This window comes from Talpa europaea (assembly GCF_964194135.1).
Source record: "Talpa europaea genome assembly, chromosome: 7".
Classification (NCBI taxonomy): Eukaryota; Metazoa; Chordata; class Mammalia; order Eulipotyphla; family Talpidae; genus Talpa; species Talpa europaea.
Window position 1 is genome coordinate 82,339,549 of NC_140074.1, and position 12,785 is coordinate 82,352,333.

General features: G+C 35.4%; 1 protein-coding gene across 4 annotated transcripts in view; it reads right to left on the bottom strand.

Annotated features, from left to right (window-relative positions):
• The window catches only part of NF1 (neurofibromin 1), a gene marked incomplete at both ends in the record, with an annotated part of 273,922 nt that overhangs the window by 177,371 nt on the left and 83,766 nt on the right, over nucleotides 1-12,785 (bottom strand). For all 4 annotated transcript variants that reach the window (XM_084237353.1, XM_084237352.1, XM_084237351.1 and 1 more), the window contains 4 exons: nucleotides 1,057-1,188; nucleotides 5,819-5,893; nucleotides 6,144-6,266; nucleotides 6,711-6,884. In XM_084237353.1, the coding sequence (XP_084093479.1) occupies nucleotides 1,057-1,188; nucleotides 5,819-5,893; nucleotides 6,144-6,266; nucleotides 6,711-6,884 (504 nt within the window). The remainder of the gene's footprint in view (nucleotides 1-1,056; nucleotides 1,189-5,818; nucleotides 5,894-6,143; nucleotides 6,267-6,710; nucleotides 6,885-12,785) is intronic.

Here is a 12,785-nt window from a genome sequence, read left to right on the forward strand (position 1 = left end):
ACTACATAAGAGTGACTGTATAAAACTGTGTAAAAACCAAAATATGTTGACTAACAGAACTTGGAAAAAGAGAAGCATGCCAAGGAGGAAGCTGTTTAAATTATAATTGTGAAATGGCTAATTTATTAGATAAAACCAAGAGGTAAAAACATGCTACATTTTCATTTGAAATGACATGATGTGACTATAATGGTAACTATACACAGAAAAGTCAAAGAAATCAAGGACTTTTCTGAGGTAGTTACTTTTCTGGGTCATACTTACAGCCACAGAAGCCCACTGCCATGCAAAACAGTGACTGGTTGGCATCTGATCATGTGAGCGACAGCAGCGAATAAGAATAGAAAATAAGAAGCAGAAGACAAAGCACCACCAATCAATGTCAAGAGTTGCCATGTATAATATCCCTGCTATACACAAATACCAAGAAATAACTTCTACAATCCTATAATTGTCTATTTAAACTGGTTCCATATAAGTTGCTAAATTCTGTATTGAGTTCTAAATTCTGTTAGAATGCCTAATTTTAAAAATCTGTTTTTATTAAGCTTACACACAAACTTCAATATCAATGTACCTATCATTTTTAAACACTCAAAGCACATTTGCTGAAATATGAAATATTTTTATTTTAAATACAAATTTAAGATTTTATTTCTAAGTTTCTCTGTGCAATATTCAACATCCAATGGACAAAACTGCATTTGTGGGAACATTCATTCTAATCCAGGAGTCCACTTCCTTACACATCCCCAAAAGATGAGAAGCTAATCAAAATATTTTGATTCATAAGCAAAAGTTAAAAAAAAAAAAAAGAACATTAAGGTATAATGGCATTTTGTGAGAAAATTTCTCTAAATAAGCTCAACTCGCTGAAATAGTGGAAAACAAACATCATTAACTAGTAATGCAACAATATTGCAGTATAGAACATACCACAATATTTATAGAAAAGGAAGGACTCATTTGATTTTCTAACATCATCAAAAACAGCAGGAATGAAGTAAAGATACTGAAAATGCGAAGGTGGGATTAAATGTTCATGATTAAACTTACCGGTGCCATTCGTATTGCTGGGTGTGCACCACAACCTTGCACTGCTTTATGAAGGGTTTCACCGAACATATTTCGAAGTTCAACTGAATGACAATATACAGCATCAATCTTAGGCCACCAATCCAATGCAGACTGGAGAAAAACAGAGACCATAAGAAAGGGAAATTTGTGTCAGTTATATGCTGTTTCACTGTAGTTTTATGTTTTACCTTTTTGTGAGAAACTGTCCAAGACCATGCAAACACACACTATGATTTCCAAAGCTGTCAAATAATGCCAAATATCAAACACTAAACCATATATCTACTTTAAAATATAATAATGAGCATGAGACAAATCGCCCACTTCATGAGCATGATCAAATGAGACTGTCTTCTTACTGACAAACTAGTGAATCTGAAAAACATAGCCTTTAGAGAGCTAACTCTACAGCTAATCTTTTAAGTTTAATGTTGTATACATCTCAGAAACATATGCATATACAGTACATATTTTCCAAAATAAGAATGCTATTATCAAAGCTTTAAGAGATTAGTGGTTCAACACAATGTTGAAGGAATATGTGGCAAATCATTACTTACATGCCTACATACAGCAGTAATTACAACATGAAATTAGTAGATGAGATAAAGCTATTACTAAACCTATAACCTTAAACTGATACACAATGATGGCACAATACATGGAAGACTAATGATCATCATGAAGACAAACTCAAACTAGCTAAATATTTTAAAAGGTAATTTTATGTAATTATTTTTCTATTCTACTTTAACATTGATTGTAGTTTTTAATTCCTATTTTATTTGAAAGTGTATCTTTAAGCATTACTTTCAAGTGATTTACCATACTATAAAAAATGACAATTATGGAAATAGCAAACTATAAAATTTTTCTACCAGTTAATACATAACTGGATGGATTTTCATTACATATGGAGAGTATGCTTGGAATGGGGTGACAAAGTGCAGGCTTCCAACTTAAAATATTCCTGCTATAAAGAAATATTTGAAAGAATGACAATAAATTGATATCATGAATAAGGGGGATTTAATAGTTTTACATCCTACCCCAGGTTCCTTCTTATTCAAAACAGTCAATTCTCAACAATTTCTTCACCCATAATTTTACAATATTTTGAGTGACATAATACCTTAATATAAAACCAATTCATGATACAGAGTTTGAATACTAAACTCCATTTAGGAAGGAACTCCAAAGCTGGGGGAAGAAGTACCTTTTTCAGGGATAGCTTCTCCCCCAACTCTTAACTTTATTTAAGCTAATTCCTAACAAATGATTATATAGAAAATTTCTTAAACTTTGGTCAATTTGATCATCTGTCTATCCAAAGCAATTAATACAGCCTGACTTTCATGTATTTACTAATTTGTATTAATTAGTTTAAAGTAATAAAGACTGAATAATACAAAGTGCACTGAGATAAGGGTTCTCCTCTACTGACCCCGTATCTTGTCAGAAACTGATTAACTAAAGAATATGCATCCCATATAACATCTAAATTATTACATTATTTGATAGTTACTGAAATTGTATGGTGGTACCAAGTGCACCCTATAAACCAATCTGATTTTCACTTTATTTTCTTAATTGCCATTTTTCATCATATTTACATTCATTCATTTTAAACTAAAAGTTAAAGACACTCTTAAATAGGCACTAAAAATGAGACATGAAGTTGGTTAAAATTCCACTATTTTCAGCAATTACAAAATGTGTCCTTTCTAAAATAATCAATTGAAGCAGGCATTCTTTTTTTTCCTTGACAATACTAAGTTTACTGCCAAAGAAATGGCAATACTTTTACCAAATGAGCAAACTAAGTGGCAATTCTTCAAGATTACTTAAATAAATTTTCAAATGCCTCATCTCATTCTCACTATGTGAACTATCTATAAGTAAACTTCAACTAAACCACCATTAGGAAAATACAGAATAGGAAGCACCACATCAGTATATTCCATTGATGACTAACATATTTGGTTCATATTATTTGTTATTTTTTTTAATTTTACAATTCTAGCAATGTATCTAATTTAAAGGAAGCCTATAAAGATTAAGTACATAACATATATCTTATAACTCTAATTCATCTCTTATGGCATGCCACAATAAAAAAGGTGCCAGTGCTACCAGTACCATTTTGGAAATAGATAAAAGTTTACATTATAATAAAACTCAAATAGTTAATAGACTTTCAGGTTTCCTAAGAAGAAACAGTGGTATATTTTAGATCTAAACACAGCACTTATGAACAGAGTATGAGTATGATTCACAAAAACAAAACAAAATTACTATTTCCACATAACCCTCAAAACACATCAGTTAAACTTTTGTCTTATTTGACAATGTGGTAATATTCAAAATCTGTGAACTGGCTACAGACCCATGGAAGAAGAGCTCTTATAAGGTGTATTGAACCAAAAATCATTAAAAAGAAATCTTACACTATGGATAAATTTTAAGTTGGGAGTCCAAACATCTTCAGAAAAATTTCATATATTATCAAGACAATTACTTCAAACTGACAATCATTACCCTTAAACTAAAGGGGGGGGGACCCTAATAAACAATTTATCAAATATCTGCAATGATGAAGTATCATTATCTAAGGTACAACTTTAAAGATACTTCAATTTATGTTCCTTTTTAAGCTATTTTGCTGACAGGTTACTGATGCTTAATATTTTAAAAATTAGTCAATATAGGTTTTCTTTCAAAAAAATAAACTTTGTATTGATGTGACCTCTGATACAGACACACTCCACCTTCACACATGCAGTACTTGTTAAAGTATAGAAGGATGCACAACCACTTCACCATATACACTGAGGCATGCATGAAGGACCACTCCAGGCATGCTTTAAACCCACAAAGGAGCAGCTCAGCCACTTACAGCAGTGCCAAGTCCATGCTTGAAAGTGCTCTATATATTCAATTGTAGACAAAAATATTTCACAATTAAAGTAACTAGCCACAAAGTATCAAAAAAGTATATACTTGGGTTCATTAAATACAAGTTTTAAGCATTTATGCAACTATCCACTCTAATAAAAAGAATGGTTTTAGTACTATAAGTCGAAAGAGAAAAAAAGTACTAATGCTTTATTTCTTAATTACACATAAACCTGAGGAGGAAAACCATTTTTTTAATGGCCTTGAAAGTAAACCTCAAGTATACAATATCCTGGCTCAAAACACTGGCAAAAGTAAAATAAAACCTTCTTAAGTTTCTAATACAAATATACCTTATTTAAAGGAAGATACATTTAACTTTCACTTTTGGAATAAATAGCAATTGATGTTACTTAATTCACTGGTATTCAACCGAGGGTATCATTCCCATTTTTAATTGCTCACAATGCCAGGGGGTGAGAGGACAGAAGTGGTATATAATGGTATTTAATGAAATGAGAACCAGAGGTGCTAAATGTCTGGCAATGAGCTCAGCAGTCCAGCACATCCAAGAATTATCCTGCCCAAAATGCTACTTGGACTCCATTGATAAAACTTAAACGTGTCACTAAAGAGCTTTATTACTAGATATTTTTCCCCTGCAGGAATGGATTCAAGAAAATGTGGGCAGTATTTCAATTCAACACATTGAGGCAAGTAAAGATAGGGAGGTATGGGCCTTCCCTGGTGGCACAGGCGGTTGAGCGCCACACTGTGAGGCTGTCCGTAACCTCTGCAGCGCCAGTTTGATCCAGCTGGCCGGAGAGGGTCCCACATGGCGCTGCAGACCTCTCCTGTCTTGCCCGCTGCTCCCCTCAGTGTATTTTGTCAGTCTGCCTGCTCTGTTCCCCGCTCTGTCTCTGGTGAATCCTCTCCCCTCCCGCAGTTCTTGTATCCCAGTTCTTGTATAAATAAATAAAATCTTTAAAAAGAAAAGATAGGGAGGTATTTTTAACTCAACCATAAGAGATATATTCTTATAAAGGAATTTGGTTATTAATAGGACAAATATATCTAAGCTATTAATGATTAAAATTCTTTTTAAGGGAGGAAAAGGTTGTCTGATTTATACATAAGTATGAATATCTATAAATGGGTAAAGGCAGAGTTATGATAACACTTAAGAACTTTCAAAATATGATTATTTACAATGAAAAGAACTAAAAATAGGTCCAAATCTGATAAGCTGTTCTCTTTCTACTTAAAGTGCTCACATCAAGGTTGAAGGTTCCATATGTGGATTTTCAGGAGTTTATTTAGTCTGATACACTTTATATTATGTGAATACCTCTATTTATTAGTTCATTTGTATCAAGAAGACTAAACAGTATAATCAAATATGGGTTCACCATTTTTAAAATGTACTATAATGGGTTACAACATAAATACTTTAAACTGTAAGGTGACAAGTCAGATCAAATACTGAGAGGGAGCTAAGAATATTAAAATAATATGTGAAGGGCTTTAAGATGAAAATGTTCAATTACATTTTCAATTGTATTATTCTCAAGGGCTTTTGATGAAAATGAAATGTTTTAGGTTTAATCTTTCTGAAGGATCTCATTAACTCCACTTTGCTTAAGGGCTCGCTCTCAGATTAAGTCTGAATATGAAAAATAGAATGTGCATCAGTTAATAGGTATAACCACCTGTGAGAAATCTTCCCATATCACTTATTTAAGTTTAGAACCTTTTATAAATAAGAACATCTTTAAAAAAAAAAAAAACAAACAAACAAGGAAAGAAAAAAAATTTTCAGTAATTTAGCAATACCTTTTGGACTTACATTGGTGATGATTCGATGGAGTGAATTTACCAGCACATAGTGAAATGTAGAAGGGGAGTTCTGAGCCAGGCAGATCTACAGAGGAAAGAAAAACCAATAATTATTTCTATGAAGAAAAGTATTTGGTAATGCAAAAGAAGACAAAAGGAACAACAAAAAGGTTTTCATAAAACAGAATTTTTAAGGTCCTGAAATAAACATATAATATTGAGAAATACCAATAAATACCAATAAGGTGTAGCCTACTCATCTTGCTGGTCATTTCACATTTATAAAGAATCAACAATATCAGTAAGCCTAAGTGGATAAAAACCAATGCTCTCACCTTAAAGTGTTGGTTGTTGTGAGGGCTTATACGAAAGCAAGAAACAAGACAATCAATCATCAGATCCACATCTGCAGGCTGACTGCCTCTTGAGAATGGTTTACTTGGATTAAAAAGCAGATTCTATGAAAATTCCAACAGAAAACAAAAGCTTTAAGTAGCTTTTAACTAGTGTTTAGTATCAACACATCATCCACATAAATGGCAGTAACATTCAGAAGCCAAAAGAAAGCACTAACATTGAGATTCACTAGTCTGCTATAATTCTTACCATGTCATATAAGGTTCCTTCCAGGTCGTAATTTCTACATTATTAAAAACCCAAATCTGAATATTCCAATTTATGAAAACTGGTTGATTCTATGTTATCTTCACATTATGAACCACTTTATGAAGCCCAAGAAACATATTAGTAACAAAAGTAGATACCGTAAACTTATAGTCAAAGACACTCAAATTTATTGTTAGCAAAGATCTTCAATAACCATCCAGTATGCTTTTACTGCAGGGTAATTTTTCATTAAATTTTTCTTAAAGCTTGTAACAGAGAAATAATAATCATGTTACCTTAAGATCAGCCACCATGGACTGAACTAGTAGGAAAATGACAGAATTATCTTCCCAATTGATGTAAGTACTTGCTTTGCACAATTTGACACAGGCAATTGCAGCACTTTCAGTCAGCTGTCGGCTTCCTCCATGACCCGCAAGTGTTTTTCGTAGACTGTCCAAAAACAACTTCTATAGAATTCAAATATAGCAATAATAAATGAAATTGCTTAATTTCAGATTTACCTGATAAAATAGCAAATTATCAGTCTCTAAAAAATATATTCTAAAAATACATAATTGATATTTGTGGCTTTTTACTTAAAAACTTAAGTAAGTTGTTGACAACATTTAAATGTTTCTCAAATCCAAAATATGTTCACTTTCTTTGCTGAAGTACTAGAGAAACATAAATAGGGGCCTCGGGCCTCCCCGGTGGCGCATCGGTTGAGCGCTGGGTTGCGAAGCTGCCCACAGCCTCTGCAGCGCCGGTTCCATCCCTGGCTGCTCCCCGGCCTCCGGAGGAGGGTCCCGCATGGCGCGCAGACCTCTCCTGCCGCCCGCTGCTCCCCTCAGCATTGTACTTCGGTCCTTCTGCCTGCTCTGCTCCCCGCTCTGGCTCTGGTGAATTCTCTCACCCTCCCCCGCTTCTGACTGTACTCAATGCTTGTATAAATAAATAAATCTTTTTTTAAAAAAATAAAATAAAATAATGAATAAATAAATAGGGGCCTCCCTGGTGGAACAAGGGTTTGAGCACAGTACTGTGAGGCTGTCCGCAGCCTCTGTGGCGTGAGTTTGATTCCCCCGGCCAGCCAGGGAGCTACCCACATGGTGCAGCAGACCTCTCCTGACTCGCCCACTACTCCCCTCAGCAGAGTATTTCAGTCAGTCTGCCTGTCCTGTTCCCCGCTCTGTCTCTGGTGAATTCTCTCACCTCCCGCATCTCTGGCCTGTACCCCAGTTCTTCTATACAAAAATAAATAAATCTTTAAAAAAAATAAAAAAGTAATAATTCCCCAGTCTCTTTATTAAGTGCTTGTGGGAAAACTGGAAAGCCACACATAAAAGAACGAAATTGGATTACAAATGGATTAAAGATTTAGATATCAAGACCCACAACAATAAAATACTCAGAAGAAACACTGGTAATACATTCCATTATATCAACAATAAAGATATTTTTGGTGACTCAACCCCAAAAGGGAAGGGAAGGGAATTACCAAATAAACAACTGGGAATTACCTCAAGTTAAAAAGCTTCTAAATAGCAAAAGAAAATAGAAGATGATTAAACAGACACCCTACTGAAAGAGAAAAAAATATTTACACAATATATGACTAATAAGGAGTTAATATACAGGATATGAAAAACTCATATAATTCATCAAGACCCCAATCAACAAATAGGCAGTATATATGAACAGAAAAATTCACCAAAAAGGACATCCAGAGGGCCAAAAGTATTATGAAAAATGTTCATCATAACTCATAATAAGAGAGGGGCCTCCCTGATGGGGCAAGGAGTCAAGTCACAGCACTATGACTTAGGAATACTGATGAACAACCCTCAAGAAGAACCTGCAAATCAAATTCTATATCAAAAGGATTCTATATCAAAAGGATATCAAATTCTATATAAAAATTCTTTATCAAATTCTATATCAAAAGGATTATACACCATCACCAAATGAAATTTATTCCAAGAGCAAAAAAATAGTTCAACAACAAAAATCAATGTAATATACCATATAAGTAGAATGGAAGGAAATCTTCACATGATCATCACAATTTGTGCAAAGAAAGTATTCACCAAAATTCAACATCTTCTGAATTAAGCTCAGTGAAATAAGCCAGAAGGAAAAAGAAAAATATCAGATGGTTTCACTTATAGCAGGAATACAAGGGAACTAAGTAAGACATCAGTGTAAAAAAATATTAACAGTACAAAACACAACAAAGCAAAAACGGACAATTATAATTCAGAGACATACTGCAGGGGAGGAGGAGGGAGAGGGATTATAGGGTGGGAGGGAAGAGCACAGGGGACTGAAGTGATGGTGCACAGGTGCATTAGTGAAGGAAACAATGGGGACTACACCTGAGGGGGTGGAGGGAACCAAATATCATTTAAAAATGAACAATGATGTAAAAACAATATAAAAAAGAAAAATCTTACACTTTTGCATTATTAAAAAACAAACAAAATTCAATACCTTCTCATAATACAAACACTGGATAAGCTAGAAATATATAAAAAAAAAAATCCTTAACATGGTAATAGTCATATGTGGAAAAACCCACAGTTAACATCATACTTTAATGATGAATTACACTACTAAAATTAGGGGAAATCTCTACAGCACTGTATTTGGCAATGATTTCTTGGATATGATACCAAAAGACACCAGCAACAAAAGAAAAAAATAGATAAAATGGATTTCAACAAAATTTTTAAGATTTATGTATCAAAGAACACTATCAAAGAAGGTAAAATGAAATTCGCAGAATGAGAAAAATATTTATAAAACATGATTCTGATAAGAGATTGACATCAACAATTAATACTCTACAACTCAACAACAACATAACACAAACAACCCAATGAAAAAACAGGCAGGAGATAACATACTTCTCTCCAAAGAAGATCTACAAATGGCCAATAATGTTCTCAAAAATTGCTTATCATAATTACTCTTTAGGGATGCAAATCAAAATCATATTTAGATTCCACTGCATGTACAAAATTTCAAGGAGGTAAACAAAGTGTGGTATAAACATACAATGGAATATTATTCAACCATAATAAGGAATGAAATTGATACACACTGCGACATGGAAGAACCCTGAAAACGTGTTAAATGAAATAAATCAGAAATACAAGAACAAATATTATATAATTTCACTTATGTAAGATACCTAGAAAAGGCAATTACAAAGGCAGACAGTAGGTTTACCAGAGGCTGGAGATATAGAGTGGGAAGTTTAATGAGCACAGAGTTTTGGTTTAAACTTTTACGTTTCTTTACAACATATAAATAAATAAAAATTTTAAAGCTAGGCTCACATTTCCTCTGAACCAGCTCCCACTTTCAACCTCCCTTTGGACTTTTCCTCATTGCCTAAAGAATAAAATTTAAAATCAGATTGGATCAGTGTCATTTAAATTACTCACTTCTGCCTCTTATCTGCATTTCTTACTACTACCTGCATAAATCTTCCACTATAGCTAATTTTCTGAACATACCTTCAACATCCTTACATCCATTTTCTTGATTACCCTGGCTTGAAAAACACTCTCTCCTCCTATTATCTAAAATCTATTCTTAAATAATCTAAAATCAAATTCGTGGAACTAAGATTCCACACTTCTTCCATAAAACTTTCCTCAACATACAAACTTCTTATGATTTTGTATTTTGGAGAACCACTTTACTTTGAATAGTACAAACATACTTTCACTGGTAACAAAATAAGCGTATCTTCAATCAGTTTGTTCTCAATCCAAAGAATAACACCTCTTACTTAATTAGCATTTACTTTTTGCCTTAAAATATTCCTAAATCCATCCATGTCAACTTTGGGGTTTTAATCTTGCCTGATATGAAACAGGGTAAACCTCAATAGTGGCCAAATTCCTAATTTTTGCTGCTGAACATTTTTTCTTGATCTTGCTCTGTGATTCCATACATTCCAGACTGTTTGATGGATTTGTAATAAGCTTCCCCAAGATGAAGGGCCTTTTATTTTTCCTTGTTTGCCTGAAATTTTGGGTTGTATTCATCTTATTAAACAAAAAAATATGTTCCAAAAATGGCCACAAGTTCTACTAAAAATCCTTTATTTAAATTATTTAAAATTAATTTAGTTAAATCCTTTAATTCCCTTAAAATCTTATTTTCCAATGGTTACACAGTACAGGCCATCCTGCACATTCATGTGAGTTCTTACAGCACATACAACCTGTATTATTCCCCTAGTAAACAGGTACTATTGATAGTTAACTTCTCATCCATTAAGAAATAACTGGGAATTCTAGGAAGACAGCAGTCTAAGCCATCTCCTAACTCTAATTCCTTGGTGTAGTAATGTGACTGAGTTCTACCCAACAGAATGTAAATGAAAGTGATGCATGCCATGTCCAGGTCGGGCCCAAAAAATCCTCAGCATGCTTTCCTGCATTATGTTTTTCCCTTCTGGCTAGGAAAATGGAAATGACTCCATTAGAAATCATGTATTGAAGACTGCAGAGTCTTTGCTGGTGAAGGTCCTAAGAAACCACAAAGAGGAGGGCCATTCTACAGTTGTTCAGTTTAGCTACTCAATTTTATTTCAAAAGTAAAAACAAGTTTTATTATGTTCAGCTATTATACTACCTACATTGATACAATAAAAATACAATAATAATAAAAATTTGAAACTGAAAAAGAAAATCACTTCTCATATAGTCTGTAGTCTGGGATGATCAGGGTCCTATTTTCTATTAGTTTCCTTGCTTGCTTTTAATAAAGAACTAAGTGTAATTACCAAACACTGGGAGGAGTTCTACACAATGCCAAAATCTAATGTTACCAGAGGGAATCCACCCAGTTATACCAACTTTTCCCCAAAAGAACCCCTCCCAGGTCCTACAAGCTAATTCTAAACGCAGATTTAATGATTTACATTTACTTCTGTGTCCTATGGATATGATACATAATCAACCCTGACAACCATGGAATATTCTTTAAAGTTAACATGTGCCACCATTCCCAAAACACAATTGAATATTTTAAATCGCAAAAAGTCTCTAACAAATTGAAATTTTAAAGCAGTCTTCTAAATTAAATATGATCATTAAGATAAGATAGTGGTTAACTACAAGTTAATAAAATTGAAAACACTTCATATGAGAACTGACTGCCACTTGTAAAAAGTAAAATTCAAAGTGTTACAGAATTATTACATACTTTTTTAAAAAAACTGAAAGCAAATGAATTCAAATATATATATGGATATATGTGTAAAACGAAATCTAAAATTAATGAAATAGAAAATAAAAAATGCTAGGAAAGGCTAGGCTATAAAGACCAATAAAAAAGTTTCAGTAAACATGAGTGAAAAGTGAAAAGTAGAGGGGGGCGGAGCAACATGGCGGCGAGGAGACACTGCGAGTAAGATCTCCCATTAAAAAAAGTTAATAGGGAGGAAAAGCGGCAGGTCCCAGTGAGAACTGGGACACGGAAGATAAACGGGTGACTCCAGCAAACTGCCCGAAGAAGAAAGTGGCCATAAAAGAGGACCAGAAGGGAGGGAAGCACAGAACCCTGCTCCCCTCCCCCGCCCACAAAGTCTGCACTCTCCCACCGGCAGAGAGGAGGGAAACAACAAACCAAAACGGCCAACAAGAAAAACGGACACAGCAAGTGGGACTGTGAGTGGAAAGGAACTATTGCAGCCACCACACCCCGTGAACGGGAGCTGAGGCGAACCCTGCAGGATTCGCCGCGGCGGTGAGCTAACGGCTCCGGGCGCCATTAGAGAAGAACAAAGACCCCAGGAGACTCGCACACAGCCCGGGCTGCCAGTAAGCTTGCGCGGAAAGTGGCGCGCTCGGCGCGCTTGAAAAGCAAGTGCAGACCAGGATCGCGGCTGCCCAGGTCCCCGCGCCTGCGACCTAGGCTTGGGAGACGACCTAGGCTTGCCGGGAGACGCTCAGAGGTCCTCACTGAGGTGAAGGTCCCTCCCTGAGTAAGCAGGAACCAGGCGCCCAGGCAGGGGAGCGGTGCAAAAGGCGCCATTCCCGCGCCACTGAACTGGGCTACAGCCCGCGTCCTGGAACTGAGGGCTTTGGAACTGAGACCCGGGGCACGAATTTAGGGGCGTGGGTTCCCCACGACGGTGGGGCACAAGGCAGACACAGCACCCCAAAGCCATTGAGGTGTACCCTACCATCCCCGCTCTGCTCCCTGTCCCACGGGGTGGAAAATCAGCTCCCCAGGGCTCTAGGAGAGATCTCTGGCGCCACCTAGCGACTTGAAGCCAGCACAGGCTCCTGAAGGAGCTAGTGGCCAGCTGGGGAGTTAGCCCACACCCGGCCCCTTCCGAACAAGTA